Source organism: Strix uralensis, chromosome 1 (genome assembly GCF_047716275.1).
Source record: "Strix uralensis isolate ZFMK-TIS-50842 chromosome 1, bStrUra1, whole genome shotgun sequence".
Classification (NCBI taxonomy): domain Eukaryota; kingdom Metazoa; phylum Chordata; class Aves; order Strigiformes; family Strigidae; genus Strix; species Strix uralensis.
Genome location: NC_133972.1, coordinates 131,221,757 through 131,241,718, shown reverse-complemented (window position 1 = coordinate 131,241,718; position 19,962 = coordinate 131,221,757). Strand labels below are relative to the sequence as shown.

The following is a 19,962-nucleotide window of genomic DNA, read 5'->3' as shown; positions in this document are numbered from 1 at the left end:
CTCTCTTCCCCCTTTCCAGCGTAATTGCATCCTGCTGTCTGCACTCTCCTCCCCATCTCCCTCCTGCCTGTGGGAACTGTGCCCCAATGGATGCCCCCGTACAGATTTTCCGGGAGGAGCTGGACTCCACCTGTTCCCCAGGGCCCTGTCATCCCCCCAGCACCAGCAGCAGCTGGCTCCTGGGCTGGGGGGACTACGACAGCAACGCCACCGGGGCCTTCGGGGATGCCCAGCACAACCACACCAGCATCTCCCCCGCCATCCCCATCATCATCACTGCTGTCTACTCGGTGGTCTTCGTTGTCGGCTTGGTGGGAAACTCTCTGGTCATGTTTGTCATCATAAGGTAAGGGGCTTTGGAGTACCTGCTGGTACAAATGGCCATCCCTAAATTTGGGGAGGGGGTGGTTTATGGAAGCTCTCTGGGTGCGCATACATGAGGAGCTGGAAAAAAGCAACTGGAATGACTGAAACCTTTTCAGTCCCAGTGGTTTGACTGGACGTGCAGTTAGAGACCGAAGGGAGAACCTGGTTAAAAGAGATAATTCCTGCAGGCTGCGGGAAAGGCGCTTTGTGCCTCGGAGCTGCGTTCATCGGGTGCCCTCTAGGGATGAGAGGCTGCTCGCATCCCAGGGAAAGCTCAAGTCAAAGAAAGAAACTTCTGCAAGGCAGCTTTTTTCCCCTGTGAGGACACACCGAGGGACAGCTTGTGTCCAGTCATGTGGACATTGATACACTCCTGCCTTGTCAGCTGGTGGCTTGTTTAACAAGGTGGGGAAAAAAAAGGAAATGATAAAGATAGGTGGAAATGCTTACTGTAAAGCAAGGGATGTTTTTTCTCTGTCTAGTGGTGTTTAAATCCAGTTGTTGGTGCTGGATTGAAGAAAGCAAAGCAGATGCTGAAATACCTTTCCTATTCTTTTTCAGGAAGCAGGAGAAAGCTGTGTATCTGTGTTAGTTTTTCATATTAAACCACTTAATGAAATGCACCAATACTTACACTTGCACTTACACTTGTGTATTGTATATTTTAGCTTGTACTATGATTTCTCTCTGTTTCTGTCCTTTGCATTTGCAGTTTATAATAATGTTTGGACAGTGCAGATCAGCAGGGTGATAATGAGCAACGAAGGGACTGAAATCGTGCAACTTTTTGGACTCTTGCTTCACAGTTCATTTGAATCCTGCAAAAGATTCTGAAAAAAAAATTGTGGAGTATTAATTGCTCGAATGAAATCAGCTGTACACAGAAAGAAAAATGGAGGTATTTGAAAGGATCTTGTTAGCAAAGCGTGCATGATAAGGGTCAAACAATGGCAGGATGGTGAAATAACTGTCAGAGTTGATATAGGAGGAAGTTAACTAGCAGCAGTGAAGTTGTTGATGAGGTGCTTTATGAAAGATGAGTTATAACCAGGTGAATACTCTTGAATAATGGAAATAAAATCCCCTTTAATAGTCAGTGCAATAAATAAAGGTGCCTGTGGTCAATTTGGAGAAACTGGTTTGCTCCAGCTTTGTGATGCTGTAATTCTTATACCCCTGCATGCCCTTTTCCCTGTCATAGTAGAGATTTAATTTCTTTTTGTATTTCTCTTGCAAGAAGAGAGACATACACAGATGCAAAGGCAGAGATTTTCTAAGCCATCAGTCACTAACAATGATAGTTGATTATCTTGCCTGGACAGTGGAAATTCAAATTTAGCCAGAGCCCTAAATGTTAGCATGTATGAATTATACTGGTGTCTCTGTGTTTCCTTTTTTTTCTCCTTCTTTTACCCTCCTAAGATTATTTTTGTGAGGGTCTAGGTAGCTATGGTTCACTCTCCTACTAGTTCCTACATTAGCCTTTTGATTCAGTTTCTTCTTGCTCCATCTCTTGATTACATGATCAAAAAAATAAGTATGAGAAAACACCTGTTGGTTTTTCTTCTTTCTTTTTTTTTTTTCCCAGTATCCCCTTCTCCTGTTTTCTCTGTGACAACTGCTTTAACCATGACTAGAATCATTAGCTGAAGTGCATGTATACACAAACCTACAGTTTCAATAATTTCTTAGGATTTTGAAATATTCCAAATGTTCATGCAAGAGGTGTATTTTCTTCATTTTCATCCTAACCTCTCATCTCCCTCCCTCTCTCTTTCCCTCATACCCACTCTCTGCATGATTGCATCTCAGGATGGATTTTCATGACCTCTAGCCTGCAGTGATACCCTTTTTTTGTGGAAAGCCAAGGTCTGTGGGAAGTCTGTGAAAGAAGGTGGCAAGGGAGAGGGGGATTGTGTCCCCCAGCCATCCCATGTTGCCTCTCCTCCAGCTGCCACAACTCTAAAAGAGGATGAGGACAGACTGTAGCTTTTCTTTATTCTCCAGCTGAGCACAGGGTTTGTGTGAAGCCCCTCATTGCTGTTTCTCATCTCTCTGAATTCCAGATCTACTCTCCTCCTCCTAACCACCTCTTGACTGGCAGGCAAGGCAAGCACAGCTCCTCCTCCCTTTGCTCTTTTAAACAGCATCTAATATTGATAGAATAATTCAGTTTAAAGGGACCTACAGTGATCTAGTCCAACTGCCTGACCACTTCAGGGCTGACACTGAATCACTTTTTGCGTGATACAAACAAGATCCCTTATATTCTGAGTCTTTCAGTGAAACTGTTGAAGTGTCAGTGCTGTGGTAGATTCAGGAGACTCCAAATAGTATTGAGATGCCTCAGAAACAGGCTTAAATTCAGTCATAAGCTGTGGTGTAGGTAGGCCTTGGCCAATTCCTTGCTTTAATACCCCCACAGGGGTAGTTTTGCTACTTCTGCACAAGGACTGCTAAGGAAGTTCACGGACACCAGCGAGTCAGCATCCCAGCAGCCTGTGCATAGAGTGCTGGGTGTCCAAAATCTCGTTCAGGTGTGGTGGGGTGTGTTTCTGCTGAGAGGGAGAACCCTCTCAGAGTTCCCTCAGAGGGAAAAATAATAGGACAGCACTTCAATCACATGTACAAGCTCCTGAAAGAAAAGTAGCTGAGTTTGATATAGCTCCTTTAAATAGAGATTTGTGCTGAAGGCTGAGTGGGAATGGTACTTTAGTACAGTGATGGCAGCATGGCCTGTTAAACCATGTCTCAGGAGACCTGGATTCTTCTCCTGGTTTTACTACTGGGCTTCAACACTTTGTCCTGTCCTGACAAGGTCAATTCATGGCCCTGTGTCTTGGTTTCCTCACATGTAAAATGGAGATACTGGTATTCACTGTCTTTAAACACATAGCAGCTGTTAGTTTTAAAAGCCAAAGCCCAAACAAGAATCCTAACAGAGCACAACCAGGGCTATTGTAAGCACCCCAGGCTCCTCTGGCACATTGAGAGTGGTTATTTTTAATGTGCAGAAAGAGCTCTGTGTTGAGTACGCAGTGCAGCCTTCACTCTTTGCACGCCAGTTGCAGTTGGCTGTCACGGCGTGGGTGGTTTTCAGGACCTCTCCCTGTGTGTGGATCAGAGCTGTGAGGCACGTATACCAGCTCCGGGGGGTCTGCTGTCGGGCCAGCAGCCAGCCGGGTGGGCTGACAGTGCCTTGCTCACTCTGAGCCTTGACACACGGGATGTAACGCTCTCCTGTGGCTGCTGCTTTTCCTGGGAAGGGAGTAAGAGAGAAAGAGGGCATCGTGTTGCCTCTTGCAGTGGTGGGAAATGCAGATGCTGTGTGGGAAGCACAGTCCTCCCACTGTGGAGGAGGAGAGGAGGCATGAAATAGGTTTCTAGGAACCAAGTGGAATTATCTGGCCTCACCTGAGTGAAATTATACAGCTGTCTGTGTCTTGGCATGACCAAAATCTATCTCAACTCCAAACCTTTTATTTTGAGATTAGCTTTTCCTCTGAGGTCGTAGAAGATATTTCTGGAGGTGAAATAGTTGACTGAAGTTGATAAATAAAATTAATTGTCCTTGGAAACAAAAAGTCTTTTTCCTCTCTTCCTCCTTCCTCCCGACTTTATTTCTATAAAATTTAATGATGGCTTCAAAGAAAATGGTGCTTCCTTGTGACAGCTGGAGAGGAAGAAAAATGTCCTGACTTAAGTTACAACTTTAACTACAGATTTGCCCTTATCAAAACCATTAACATACTCTAGTAAAAACTCTTGGAAATACTTTCTCTTACCCACTCCAGAATCACTTTTTCAATGTATGTGCCTTACCCTCATTGTTCATGAAGTGATTTACTGAGAGCAGTTGCTATCATCAGTATCCTAAATAGCCAACCCTGTATTTCGTTTAACATTATCTTTCAAGCTTCCAGTGAACTGAATAATCTTCTACATTCAAAAACAGTTTTAACAAGAGGCTGTGTCACAGTTATGTAGATTGATTCCTAAGGGAAAAGAGTAAGCTTGTGTTCCTCTGCTTAGTCTAATGTTGAAGAAAAAATATAACTAGCGGTACATTTTTGTTCTTACATTCATCGAATGCCACCGAGTGGCATCTTATATAACAGGACTCTATTAAGAGTCTATTAAGAAATGTCATATGAAGTTGACTCCAGATTGTTTTTAAATCTTCTCCATCATTCATTCCAAACAAGAATGAAAATATAAAAAAAAAGTGTACAAAAATGAAACTGATTCCATATATTTGTTTAAATCAATAATAGATTTTGATAATATCAAAAGATTCCTTGTTAATTTGCTTTAAATTATTGTTCTAATTTTATTAAATGATATTTGGAAAGAATATTGTTCTGAAATGAAAACTGACGCTCCTGTTCCTTATTACTTGCGGTTGACATGATTTCATTCTTTTATGAAATCAAGGATTTGGCTGCTATAAGAAAAGGCTGAGCTGTACTATGCTTTGTGAAGTTTATGGGTTTTTACCTTTTTTAACCTGATCAGACATTTGACACCTTACTATTACCAGTACAGAGGTATCAGATAGATTGTAATTCATCACAGCACCTCAAAGAGCATCTGGCCTTACTTCACTGGGTGGAGGTAATTGTGGTAGGTTCTGCAGGGTTTGGCCAAATTTGGCATAATTTTCATCACAAATTTGAAGACTGATCATTACCAACAGCTTTTACAAATGGCACAAAGACCAGGATAACAGGAAACATGGAAGAGGACAGGTTTAACATTATTGGTAGTTTGACAAGCACAACACGTTTAAACAAAATCTGAATGTTTCTAATACTTTTAATACCCTGCTAGACAATGACTAAGTGAGACCTGGGGTTTATAAGCTGACAAGAAACTCAACATGAGTTCCCCATACGATGCTCTGTTAAGAAGAACTGATACTGAAAAAGCAGAGAGAGCAGAGAAAAGGCTTATAAGGAATATTTACTAGAGACAGCATTAGAGAGAGGCTATAGCTTATAGTGAGTAATCTGTTTGGCTTCTGAAAAGTAATTTGGTATCCATCCAGACACTTCTGCTGGGCTAGCAGCCAGGTAGTCATTTATTTCAGAGAAAGATGTAACTGAAATCAGTGTCTGGAAGCAAGACAAATTACAGGGAGCCCTTTCGAACTGAGAGAAAATGAAAACTTCTAAGAACTTTCCAGTTTGACTGCTGGCAAGGCAGAACGCTTGAGTTAGCTTGCCTGCCCTCAGCTAGGCAAGTGGTGGGGAAGCTTATGTTCCTGGATGAAGCATGGGGAGGGAACACAGCACAGAGATGGGGTTGGGGAAGGCAGGCTGGCTAAGCCCTCTGGTGAAGGGGGCAGAGAGGGAAGAGTAGGAACCCTCCATTTTGTTTTTCCCAAGAGATGATTTTGAATTTGCTGAAAGGGTGTTGTGGCAGGAAATTCTTAACCTGGTGATCTGGATGGCCTGGGATGCACTAAGAGCAAGGGAGGGTAATCTTCCTGGTTTTCCTACTCTTACTGTCTATTCAAACTGTGCTTAGTTTGTCCCTTAACTTAAATTCTCTGAAACATATGAGTTCCCAAGGAGAGTTTTGATTTCAGTTACATATTGCTTTCTAAAGGAAAAACATCCAGAAAAACTTTGATAAACACTACTTGTAGGAAGTTTACTTCGTATCTCTGTTTTGGTCCTCCCATCTGTAAAAATCGGGTAATTCTTGCAAAGTGTGGATTCTGTGCTTTCCTCCTCAAGTAAGACTTTATTCTTTGTTTATTGTTATTCTTTTTTGTGGAATTTGAGAGGCCTGAGGAAATAGCAGTATGAATGTAATTTTGTCTACAGACAGGCATGAGTGCACAAACTGAATTATCTGTGGGGAAGAGGTGAGTACAGATGGAACGGGGACACGGAAAGAGGAGTGTCTGACCATGCTGGCATTCTGCAAAATGTAAAAAGGATGTAAATAAAGAATACATAAAGTTGCACAGCATTTCCATGGTCCTATTGGGAAGTTTGCATGCTAGCCTATGTATCATCTTTGAAGTATTTATTTCTCCTGAAGCCAGTGGGTTCAACTCTCATTAGATTCACCTTCTGATCCCTAGGGAAGTGAAAATTAATTCTAGGCAGTTTGCTATTTTCAGTGTTGAGACATTATTTACAATGAAACCTCTGTCTTCTCTGCATGAATATGAGAGCTTATAACATGATTTTCTTCAGTGCGTGAGCTTCCACTAGTACATGGCAAGAAAGTGCGCAGAACCTTTCTGTTTTCTCCATTCCTCATACCAATCCAGCTACGCAACACATGGTGCTCTGCCTGGCTGCTTGTCTCTGCTCCAAAAGTCAGTGCCATTCAGCAGTCCATTATGGGTGAATATCTAGGCTTCCCAAACAGCTGTACTGCACCTGGAAGACAGGAATTTATATTTGCTGACTGACCACACAGCTAAATCCACTTCCCACTGCATTGTAGGTAGCCTAGCCATTGTGGCTACCGTAGGGCAACTGGGAAGGGCCTCCTTGAGTAGTGACAGATGGGAACCTGCATGGTAGGATTAGTTTGGACAGGCTATTCAATGTTCATTTAGTGTTCAGACTCAGAAAATTTTTTTACCTGCTGACGGACAGCATCAGGACTTACTGTTAGACATGCCTTTCAGAATGATTGGTTTGTTAAAGTACGCTGCGCAGGAGAAGATTTTCACCATGGAAGCTACCAGCTATGCTGTTCAGTTGACTGTGTCTTAAAGTTGCCTGCATTTCACTTGAATCATCTCCTTTGGGAATGTGTGTGTTCAGTTGGTCTGTGCTGTGGGCTTCTCTGAGGTAGGTGAGGAAAACAGATGGTTGGGTAGAGTCCAGAGGAAGCCTCCCATCTGCCCCCTAAGAGGAACTGATTGACTTTCCCTGAGCTGGCTCGCTACTGATTTATGCATTTGTTGCCTTACCACATACTCATACAGAGTGAGGTCCCTTGTCTCCCATTCAACTTTATTACAGGAGTGCTGACCAGATATTCAGGTCTCTGCACATCCAAGTGTGTAGTTGTCCTATAAAACACTCCCAGCAGTGGCAGTTATTATTCATCCCTGTGGCAAAATGGAGACCAGGTGCCTTGTTTTGAGAACAAGAGTGACAGCCACACCCCAAGACCCCTGTGTGAAATGAGAGATTTCGAAATTAATTCTTTATTTTTCTTCTGCAGAAACATCTAGGGGAAGCATACGTTCAGTAACATTTGGCTGCTTCCGACCAACTTCTGCATACATAGCTACCTGTGGAGTTCAGAGCCTCTCCAAAGAATAAGAAGTAAAACACTGAAAAATCTTCTACTGAAGCTGCTATCACTGTCCCCTTGAGCAATGAGATTTGTTCTCTTTGCCAGGCAATCTCTGTACTACTTGCTTCCCTCTTCCACAAACACATAGGAAGCACTTTGCTCTGCTAAGGGAGATCATGTCCTTCATGAAAAAAAAAAATCCTTCCAGGAGATAAGAACAATGGGAAAGGTGGATGTTAACAGAATCCGAGACTCAGCACTCACCAGGGCAATGTAGATGTGGCAAGTAAGACAGATTAGGATGGGCTGTGTAACACCCTGGGAACTCCCCGTAGCATGACTGGTCACTGGAAAACATCTGCAGCAGCATAAAGTTTCTCAAGAGACAGAGTCAGCTGCTTGACAAGGTCTAGATTCATCTTGCTTACCAACAGAGGTCAAAAAATTACCTACATAGTCTAAGCTAATTGTCTAGGTTCTCTAGTAATGTTAGACATACTGGTTTTGGAAAAAGCACAGATTTTGTAAAATTCTGCATTCTCACTATTTCAATTTAAGCCACAACAAATCACAGCACCTTGACATTTCTCTGAGCTCTCCAACCAAAGTCATGGAAGGAAAAATTTTGTGGTATTGGTGTTTCTGCATTAAGCATATTTATTAAAAAAGAGGCTCTTAAGCTCACATAAAAATACTAAAAGTCCTCATGATAGAAGGAGGAAAAATAGTTCATTTTGTTAAGTAGTGTGAATTTTTCTTCATTTTGACCTTCATGTAGACATGAACTTCTCTAATTCAGAAGCTGGTTCTTTAGTTCAAGAACAAAAGCTTCCACGTCTAATCTAAATCTGCAAGATCTTGTTCAGGCTAGTTCAAAGGAGTAATGGTAATGGTAAATTGTAAGGATTTTAATGACACCTTCTGACATTCAGGTAGATTATGTTCCCTGAGGGGAGAATAAAAGACAAGATCATGCTTTTCTTCTTTAAGCTGCTTAAAAATAGGTACCCGCAGGTGCTTATTAATAAAGAGAATTCCACTTTGGGATACTATTTTGTAGGCGGCATGTACAATTTTTTGTAGGCTCCTAACAATTTTGATGTTAAAGACAGACAACCTTTAAATGTGTGCAGTAACAATATTTGCCTTTATTTAAAGTGTGTTCTGCTAAATTCTGGCTGTCATTCAAAATGTGATAATAACGTATAACCAATATGAACATAGAAACTGCAGTATATTGATTCTTACAGTCTAAATGACCTCAATCTTAGTTTCATATTGGCATAAGCCTTTTATATTGAATTATGAAGATCCAAAAGATTGCTGAGCTATCCTTTTGACATGGTATGTGTTTGGAATAGATCCTCCTGGGTTGTATTTTTATTTTTATTTTAATTTTTATTTTTTTTGCTGTTCTGACGCAGTATGATATTGAGTGTACCCTGAATATAGTCTTGAGATTTAGAGCTTTCCTGACTAAGCTTTTCAGCTGCTTGATCTCCATATACTTCATTCAGAGGAAACCAGTGGAACAGAGCCTGCATCCTGCTGATAGGTGTTTTTGCAATTTGCTTTTAGATGCGTTTTAGCTTTCATTTTCATTCACTGACTCAGGTATCTGCCAAAAATATGTGGTTGTTATACCTCGTTGTATTTCATGCTTCTGTACTTTCACTCTGCTACTGGAGAATGTTGTAGTATATTTGTTAGTCTTGCTCCCCTCCCCATCCTTTATTTCATACTGCAGGGAACATTTCAGCCTGTTATAGTTACATGAAAAAAAGGTGACCAGAGCCTCCTTCTCAGCTTTTATTAGCTTTACTAATATTATGGTGTACTTTAGAATCACACTCCTTTCCTCTGCCTGAGATAATAACTTTAAGGAGCTCTCCTAGCAGATTCAGTAATGCATTTCGATTTTTTTCTGAAAGCATACCAACTCCTTAATAGCATGCTTTCTTCTTCTGTTACCACAATTTCATTGATAAGCTTAGGCTGGAGGTGTGATTTCTTCCTATTTGCTGTCTTAAAAAAATGTGCAAATTAAATTCTACTCCAGAAGGAAAAGTACAGTAATGGAGTCAACTGAGAAATGGGAGGAATTTTTTAAGGGTCAGTCTAAAGTCAATCTCAAAAAACTTTCCACTTTTGGAAAGTGAACTTAGCCTAAATTGTGATAGTTTTGAGAATTTTACTTTTGACATGTAAGTTGACGTAATTTAAAACTTGCTTCTTAAAATCCTTCATCATATGTCCATCAAAAAATACATCCAAACCAAAGTTTTATTTTTGATCTTGACTATTTTTCTGCAGCATTTCCATATATCTTCCACTTATTTAAAGTCTACAGAGACCTGAGGCCTGCTTATAGCTTGATGAGCAATCTCAAGATCCACCAAACAACTTAAATCATCAGAGGTGTTTCTGACTCTTGAAATTAGATTCTAGCACCTGATTTAAGAGAGGGACTTTCCATTCCTATGTAGTATTAGAAAAGTTGCCACCTTGTAATGAAATCCCAGTATTTAACAAACATGTTCTACATGGGATTTCCCATGAGCAGTTTATACAAGAATGATTTATAAATATTTGAATGGTCTTTGAAAGTTTTATCTCAAAGACACTAAGAAAATGTTTGTCACTAATTACCACTGTGCCATCTATGCTGTAATTATGGCCAGGTGTCCCCTATCTGTTCTATTAGTCTAATTAAATCATAGAATCATAGAATCACAGAATCAGCTAGGTTGGAAAAGACCTTGAAGATCATCTAGTCCAACCATTAACCTAACACTGACCTGGTGTCCTGCCTTCTTGTTCAAAGTCTGGCAGAGAAGGGGTCAGGCGCCTATTCTGGCTCAGAGTGAGTGGTGCAGGGAGGTGTCTGTGATCTGTGAACTGAGGTGGATTTTGGGCAAGGCCAGCTAGTCATGGGACTGGCAGGCTGGTGAGCTGTGGGGAACCACTAGGTGCACACCAGGTAAGGTTATCAAAGCTGGGATTGTTATGTGGACATGTGCCCCTGAAATGAGCCAGATCTCTCACTGAGCTTTATGGGCAGAATGGCACACTGTGGGTTTTTCTTTTCCCCATTATATTTTTACTCCCGTATACAGCTTTGATTTGATTACACTGGAAGTTGTCTAAATGCTGATGATGGGATAACTATATTTCTTACCACTTGTGAATGACAAGACAGCCTTCCTGTTGGATCAATAGTAGTGAGGAAAATTAATTTTCTTATATGTCCATGTGTTACATAGTCAAAAAAATCAGAATTGCTCAATTTACATGTATAATGTAAGCAGTACATATACAGAGAACGTGCATTATGTTGCAGCTTCAAAAAACTGAATTTTGAACTTAGCTAAAAAATTATTTATGTTTTGCAGAGGGTCTTTCCTATTCTGCCACTGGAAGGCTGGGGGGAGAAGCGAAAGGGGTACTGGGAAAATAAGGTATATATGGTCACAGTGCCACACACACAAAAAAATTGAATTAAGGTTTCAAGGAACAGGAAATGCCAGATATAAAAGCTGTCAGATATTTGATTTTTCAAGGCTAATAAAATCCTCTTAGTTACTTTTTACTACTTTTCTGATTTTCTTTAAGGAAAAAAGGTCAAACTAATTCTTCTATATGTGAAAGCAAATTTTCCCTATCCAAACCCTTGGGGAATTTTTTAAAGATCTACAGAAGTAATGATTCAGAACTATTACTTACTTCACCTCTTCTTATCACAAGCCACTGCATTTTATTTAAATATTCCTGTATTGAGTCTGGTAGCTTGTATTTGAAGCACACTCTTTGCATAACAGCAGACATTGATTTGGAGACATCAAAAGATGGAAAAATTACTCCTTTCTTGTGTAATTTTTTCCCAGTAATAATCACCTCAGCTGTTAGGGAAAATCCATCACTGTTTCTAAGCTGAGTTTGTCTGGCTTTTACTTTTACGTATTTATCCTTGTTATGCTTTTCTTTGTAGTCTGAAAGAGCTCTTCAGTACTTGCTATTTTCTCCCTGTGGAGTTCTTCAGACAGTGTAATCAAGTCACCTCTCGGTGTTCTTTTTTATAAACTAAATGTGCTGAGCTCTTTAAGTTACTCACAGTAAGAATTTTCTCCAGTCCTTTCACTTACTTTTGTGACTCTTTTAATGCCTTTCCAACTTTTCATAGTCTTTTTTTGCAATATGAACAAGATAATTCCAAATATCATCAATGATGTCTGTAGAAGTAAAATCACATTTCTAGTACTCCTTTCCAGACATTTAATGGCAATTAGTCTATTTTAGCACAGATTTGCAAGTCTGAATGTTTAGTGAGTTTTTGTTGTCTTACAGATGAGATGTACTTAGAGCTGCTTTTTTTTTTTTTTTTTTAATCAGGAGGAAAGTTCCTAGTCTGTTAATGTGCCTTACATTTGTTTCTTCTAGCTGTATACTCTCATATTTGTGTTTGAACAGTGCCTTACAGGCTATAATGTGGCCTACAGGACAAACTGCCTCCTCTGCTGAAGGGCCTGTTGAGGAGGTTGACCACAGAGGGAGCAGAAGCCCAGCTCTGTCTGACAGGTGCCTCCTTGCTCTGCCTTTGATCTTGGAGAAGCTCAAACTGGGGCAGAGGGAGTCCGGACCATGGGGTCATGCCATCAGTGTAGAGATTTTGATGCTGCTTCCTTTTCTCTGTCTTTGCTCAGAGATTTCTAATGCTTTACTGGCTATGGGTTTGTTCAAGATGTGAGCCTGGATATGGTATCTGGGTGAAGAGGGTTTACTTTTTTTCCCCTTGCAGTTCTCTTTTTTTTATGCTTCAAACCAGCATCTGGTTTCATTTTCTCAGTAACTCGTAATTAGAGTGTTTTAGAATAATTGATACTATTTTTAACATTTCATGTTGGTCATAAAATGACATTTCTGCCCATATTTAATTAATAGCTAATTTACATATTGGGCACATTTTGTCAACACTGCTCAAAATTTTTTAACATTATTTTTTATTTTGCGCATCAAAGTTTTAAAGTCAAATAGACACATTGCCCTACATGTTCATTAGCTGAACAGATCACATCTTGTACTTCCACTGTAAATTATTTATGACACATAGCAAAATCTCACTAGATGTGTTTCTGTGTGTGTTACATGTATACATTTTAGTTTGGGCACACATTCAAAATATGGGGCTGAAACAGTTTGAGAAAGAAAATCTGTCACTGAATCTCATAATAAATTAACAGCAATGAGCAAAAGTAACTAGATGGGGGGAAGCATTTCAGAAAGCAGAGTTATGTATATCCCTATATTAATAGGCTCTCCTTCATCCTTTGTGTCCATAGCAGAGCAGGAAGCAGTCCGCCATACCTTGGGGCACAGGCTGTCCCCCCAAAACTGTCATCATGGCAGAACAAAGCAGGGTGCCACCTCAAAAAAACCAGATCCTATTCTTCTGTGTAAGCTGAGGTTCTTACCAGCTGGACAAAACAAGTGCTTCATTTTGATGAAATTAAAGGATGCAGAAAAGGTATTGATTGCAATCACTGACAGCTATAAGAAAAGGAAACACAAAACATTTTGATCACTTGCAAATGTAACAATGATATTTTCTTATAGAAGGATTTGAGAAGATAGAATTGAAATCAGCATTTGGCTAATTAGATTAAATGTATTCATATACCTGGTTTTGCCTGTGGTGGATAGTTCTATCTGCTAAATGCAGGTGCTGAGAGACTGAATCAAATGTGTTTACTTTTATCCCAAGGGTCTTGCATTTGTGTGCACTTCTGTCATAAATAGGAAACAACAGAAAAAACCCAACTATGGCAAGCCCTGTCTGATAAACTTACATATCTGAATGTGCATAATCATATTTTGACATAATAAAGCCTTACTTTTTTTTGTTCTTCAGGTACACAAAGATGAAGACAGCAACCAACATCTACATTTTCAATCTGGCTATGGCAGATGCGCTAGTTACCACAACTATGCCTTTCCAAAGCACTGAGTACCTGATGAACTCTTGGCCCTTTGGTGATGTGCTGTGTAAAATAGTTATTTCAATTGACTATTATAACATGTTTACCAGCATATTCACGCTGACCATGATGAGTGTTGATCGATACATTGCTGTATGTCACCCTGTGAAGGCTCTGGACTTCCGTACGCCTCTCAAGGCGAAGATAATCAACATCTGTATCTGGCTATTGTCCTCATCTGTTGGTATATCTGCAATAGTTCTTGGAGGTACCAAAGTCAGGGAAGGTGAGTGTGAGCATTTAAAATTCAGTGGTTTTGTTTCTCCAATGATATAAAATGTAGCTTTGAATATTGATTAAATCTGTTTGATTCCTTCTTCAAAAAGTATGTCTAAATTTCTGACATTTTGAAATATATTGTAGAACATTACAGGATGACATATAAATCATTTAAGCTTAGATGTCCTGGACAACTAAAAGAACAAAATGCATTTTGAAGCATTGTCTGTGCTAGAGTGAGGCCATCAAAAAATACTAGCAGATAGCAGGGGAAAATAATCAGGAATTTGATCACAATGGACACATCAAAGATCAGTTTAGGATAAAACTTGAAATGTGGGCTTAAGGTGCTTTTTGTAGGTGTTGTGAGAGTAATTGTGATGAAGTACCAAGAGCAGAAACTAGATTACTTGTCATTAGAACTAATATTAAAACTATCATTAGTATTAAGACTTGGGAGCTTATTATCAACAGCCATTTCACAGAACTTGAAGGCATGGTGAAGAAAGGAAGTCAATAGCTGGAGAGAGAAAATAAAGATAAATTATATATAACAGTATCTCAAATTCTTGTTTAAAAAGGGACGGGGATGTATATGGAGGTGTGGAAAAGCTGAGAATAAGGATCAGCAGAAAAACTGGAAATACAGACCATGGCAAGGAAGCAACTACAAGAGATCTGTACACAGACCACCTGTAGGCTCTGCTAGAAATTTATAATACACAAGGGACTCTGGATTTAGCCCCTATAACTGGTGATTCATTACCCCATTGCTGCTACGAGATTAATCTTATTTTGAAATCCTCCTTGAGAAGGAAAGGGGAGAAGCATTCTCACACACATGTACTTCATACCCACAGGCTGGACTGTGGTGCAGGAGCACCTCAGTGTCTTCAAAAGGCTTGAGACCTCTAACGAAGTCCTGGGGTTGGGGCCATCCTGTTAATGGATGGCTCGATAAAATACAAGACATGCATATGTATTTAGTGGTAGTCTTGTTTGAGATACAAGTAATCTTTTGAAAAATGATTAATAATTTCCTGAATTAACAACCTTTTCTATTAGAAAGGTTTCACTCCTCCCAAGAGAAATGGAAAACTTTACATAAGGACACTGTTTTAACTGGCAGAGACAATAAATGCTATGGGTTGAACTGTTTGGCATAGATCAATGCAAGCAGAACATTTCAGTTAACAGTTGCTCAAAGACTGATTGATTTGGCTGAAGATGTATAGATTTTGTTCTTGCTGTTGTTCTTCTGGTGGGTAGGTGACAGGAGAGTCCTCTGGAAGCTCTTCTTTCAGCTCTTCAGGGGATCAAGTGTCCTGGTTTTCAGTGCTGTAACTCTTCTCCCCAGGAAAGTTTGACAGCCTCTTTAAAACAATGTCTAACTCAGGAAACATTAACTTCCAGGCATCTTCATTTGGGAAGAATGATTGCCTCACTATGTATGAGATCTTGAAAGCCATGGGACATTGGCTCAGTCAGGTGTTTTGTTGAAGCGTGCTTAACGAGCAGAATATTCCTGTCATTCATGTAAGTGTCACATTTAGATCAAGGGGCTGCTCTGAGGCCAGCAATGATTAAACGCCTTTTCCATGCCATGTGTCAGGCAGCCTTTTTTTTTCTCCTGAAACAGAGCCTACAGCTCAGCTGGGCCAGTCGAGGTTGGAAATTATTGGCAAATGCTTGTCAGACCCTACTGTTCAGCTCTGCTTGTCTGATTTAAGGTGTCTCTTGAACATTTACTGCCAATTATCTTGTCTGGTGTGTTCATGAATTGTGCTGATAAATGCTGAAGGGGAAAAGCAAGGATCCTCCCTTTGCCTGACAGCTGGAGCTCAGGACTGAAACTTTATGTTATATTGGTCCAAATAGTTGTTGTTTATGTGCTGCAGGGCCTCTGTTGGATTCAGATTTAAACAACAACTGAACATCAAATGGAAAGTGATTATATTTAAAGTTCTCACCTCATGCTCAGTTAGTCCCTTTGGTTTTCACAGTACAGTATTGCTCTCAGTGGTGTCCTTCTGCATACATTTTCCCCGCAGAATAAATTTTACATCTGTGTAAATATTCCCTCTCTGGCCTTAATGGAGCCTTTCTTGATGAAGAATTGTCCAGTTAAAAAAAAAATAAATTAGAGGTACTATTAGTATTCCCAATAATAGTATGAAGGCTCCATTTGAGTACAGAGGAGTATGGATGCCTGAAGGTGACATAATTAACAATGTATCTAACAGAAGTATACTTCCTATGTCAAGATTAATATTAATCTTAAATGGTAGCTTGTCAAGCACATTTAAAAATATATTTACAATAAAATACCATACAGAATGTGGTATTTTAAAATATATTAAATATATCAACGTATTTGGATTATTTGGCTTTCGGAGTGGAAAATGTCAGTATGAAATTTTAAGTACTCAGTTTGTGACATTGTACTTAGTTCTGCATCTTTTCAGGCAACAAGAATAAAATATAAATTGGATTTGATTCTCCTCCCAAGTTCCTGAAAGTTATTGTGATATTGTGCATTATAACAAGGACCTTTGTTAATGTTTATCAGCTCTAAACTGGGAAAATGTAAATGGATTCCATAAAATTCATAGCATTATATATATCAAATAAAACACATGAATATTAATGAATTTAGAATAAGATTTTTCCATAGCAAGTAAACTGAAACAAGACATAAGACAATAGTTAAATTTGTATTTGATAATTTGGAATTCTAAAATACCATTTCCAACTACAAATTATATTAAAATGTAACAAACATGACCTAATTATTTTGATAAACGTATGAAATTATGTCAGTAGATCTAGAGAGGCAGTTTCCTCTGGGAGGGGATTTCAGTGAGTAGCTGGATGTGGTCCGGAGCAGTTATCCTGATCACACCTCACTTTTATCCAGAACTGCACATCTGGATGCAGCTTTACTAGTCTAGATATTATAGCTGCATCCTGATTGTATTGTTGCTGCTAGGCCATGATCTACTACAAATAACAGTAATAATCAATCTGAAAACTTCTTTGAAGATGATTGTTGACATTTCTAGAATAAAATTAAGTAAAAGCAACTACACTTATGAAAACCTAGATCACAAAGGATTTAGAAAATTTGACTGTCAAGACCCTGTTAAGTCATACTTGTGCTGTCAGCTTAGCATCCTCCATCAGGCTTGAAAGATATGTCTTTTCACTTTTCAGTTTTCAGAATCAGTCATTAGTTGTTATATTGTTTAAATTAAAACTTAAAAATATTTAGCCTTGATTTCAACTTTTTTTTATTTGAATGTTTTAGTATTCAGTATCGCCCAGTAACATCTTTCTGATATCTAATCACGGAAATGTCTGTATGATACCATAATGATAACTTCCCCCCCAGTTGTTTTTCAAAACATTCTCTACAATATCATCTTGATTTGTAAAGCATTTTGATAGCTGAGAAATATGGCTTGATGGAAGTTTTCTGACTAGTTCTGCTGGAGACAGATATGAAAAAGTGATGTGCAAGACTCTACTGAATCACTCCACCCTTAGATCTGATTCAATAAAAACCAATTCATAATAATTTATAGAGAGATGACAATTTCAGTAGGGAAAATGAAAAAAAAAATCAAAGAATAATGCAGTGCTCAAGAGGATAAAATCTAAGCTACAATTCAGAGTGAAAAATCCCTGTGTTACCTTGACTTGTCTTCAGTAGTTTAACTGCTGATAGTAGTTGTAAATTTACCCCTTGTCTTGTCTTGCCATTTAACTTGTTTCTTGTTTTTTTTTTTTTTTCCACATGGTTTATATGCTGGAAGGCTCCAATGAGGTCAACAAATGAAACCTCCTATATTTAATTCCTTAGCAGCCTCCTGTCAGAGGGATTATTTCTGAGACATAAAATCAAGTGACAGCCTGTGACTCTGAATCTTGGCATGGGCAACCAGAAAGAGAGTGGGGTGGTGTCAGTGGCCCAAATCCTGCAGCCTCTGCGCAGGCTGAATTTTCAATGACATGATCTGCAAAAAGAGCAGCTTCCATTTGACTCTGCGCACACACATATCTTATTTGCTTCTATTTAACTGAAAATAAGCTGTTGCCAGGAAATAAGTTTTTCTGAATGCAAGCACTTACGTGTATTCCATTTGCGCTGAAGAAGGCACGTGGGAAAAGATTATTACACAGTTATTGGCAAAATCTTCCTACGATCAAAACCTCATTCAGCTCCTACCATTTATGATACCAAAAATCTGTCTTCGCCCACAGACAAAAACATACGTAGTTTGATAATAGTTATGAGATTTCTACTCCATTGAACATAGTACTCATTCTGGCTTTAAATCTCAGAGAGATTCAAATGCAAACATCTTTACAAATCTTTATTTTTGTGCTCTGCATTTTTAGATCCTCCCATGGGAAACAAATTTTATACAATATTGTGCATTTTGAAAAGCCCTGATCTCTCTAAGTAATTTCTAGATACAGCTGCATGAAAGCAGTTTCAGTGGTAATTGAAAGCTGTCCTTGGAGTGATTTAATGATAACTACATTTATTAGTATCACATTACATGATAATCACTTTTCCTAGTTTATGCTATGATAACTACATTGTTTAGAATATCTAATAACAAAACAATTTTCTTCTTCTTGCTTCTTTCATTCCTAGATACTACAAGCACTGAATGCTCCTTGCAATTTCCAGACAGAGATTACGTGTGGTGGGACATCTTCATGAAAATCTGTGTCTTTGTCTTTGCATTTGTTATTCCAGTTCTTATAATAATTGTTTGCTATACCTTGATGATCCTGCGTCTTAAAAGCGTACGGCTTCTCTCAGGGTCTCGAGAAAAAGATCGAAACCTGCGCCGCATCACCAGGTTGGTTCTTGTGGTTGTGGCAGTTTTCATTATCTGTTGGACTCCTATTCACATTTTTGTGCTGGTTGAAGCGTTAGGGGATGTGTCCCACAGTACTGCTGCTATATCCAGCTATTACTTCTGTATTGCTTTGGGTTACACCAACAGCAGCCTCAATCCAATCCTTTATGCTTTTTTGGATGAAAACTTCAAGAGGTGTTTCAAGGACTTCTGCTTCCCCTTTAAGATGAGGATGGACAGGCAGAGCACCAGCAGAGTCAGAAACACTGTGCAAGACCCGGCTTATATGAGGGAAGCAGATGGGACAAACAAACCTGTATGACTAGTCGTGGAAATGTCATCTTACTGTCCTCAAGAGAGAGAAGAGTCCAATGACCTAGGACTGACGCAGATTACCACTGCAGTTTGAACTAGACTCACCCAGATGGACATTTCTGGAATATTTCAGAAATACTAGTAGTTTGAACTAAAGCAAGTTTATTATCAACAAATAAGAACCTCCTGAAAATAAGCTCAGATGAAAAGGACCTGGCTGGTGGTCAGGTTTTGGCACCATGTTTGCCGTACTTGAGCAGGCACCCTTCTGGGGAGACAAGACATAGTGTTGTACCAGTTGATTCTGGATGGGGAAGGTTCTGGCTTTTCTCTTTACGTAAATTTATATTAAGCAATGTTGGGTCATAACACTGAGTTATGCCAGGAACTTTTGCCCCAACAGTGTTTGCTTCTGAAGTATGTAGTTTGACAACTTGATTTACCATACTCTTTTACAGTGAAGAGTGTTTAGGTTTCTGCAGAACAATGCCAGAGCTATAATCAATATTGTCCTCAACTAATATGTCTGTAACATTTGTCTGTGCTGTGGAAATCCAGTTTAAGCATGATCTGCCTACACACCAAAGTGATTTTATTGTGTCTGTGTATGGTAAAGCATTTTGGCATTTAAAAATATTGGGATTTAAGGAGAATTGTTAGTATATTTTTAGCACGTGTTTAATCATCTCTGTGTAATGTTTTCTCTGTGTGATTTCCCAAGGTGATTGTATATTTATATTGATTGTGAATAATATAATATTCATTTGCAGAGTGTATTTTGAACAAGAGGCTAGAAAACTTCAAATACTTCACTTGTTACAAAACTGATGAAAAAACGTGCCACATTCATTACATGGGGGAAATGATCGCATTCCATTTTCAGT

At 39.2% G+C, this 19,962-nt stretch overlaps 1 protein-coding gene across 2 annotated transcripts; it reads left to right on the top strand.

Moving 5' to 3' along the window:
* The first annotated feature begins 86 nt into the window (after positions 1 to 86).
* OPRK1 (opioid receptor kappa 1) lies at positions 87 to 19,085 on the top strand. Of its 2 annotated transcripts, none has more exons than XM_074893653.1 (3): positions 87 to 346; positions 13,544 to 13,896; positions 18,553 to 19,085. In XM_074893653.1, the coding sequence occupies exons 1-3, from the start codon at positions 87 to 89 to the stop codon at positions 19,083 to 19,085; spliced, it is 1,146 nt and encodes a 381-aa protein (XP_074749754.1). The 2 variants fall into 2 exon arrangements, with proteins under 2 accessions (XP_074749754.1, XP_074749764.1); XM_074893663.1 differs by having other exon boundaries at positions 147 to 346; positions 13,544 to 13,900; positions 18,563 to 19,085.
* Positions 19,086 to 19,962: the final 877 nt, after the last annotated feature.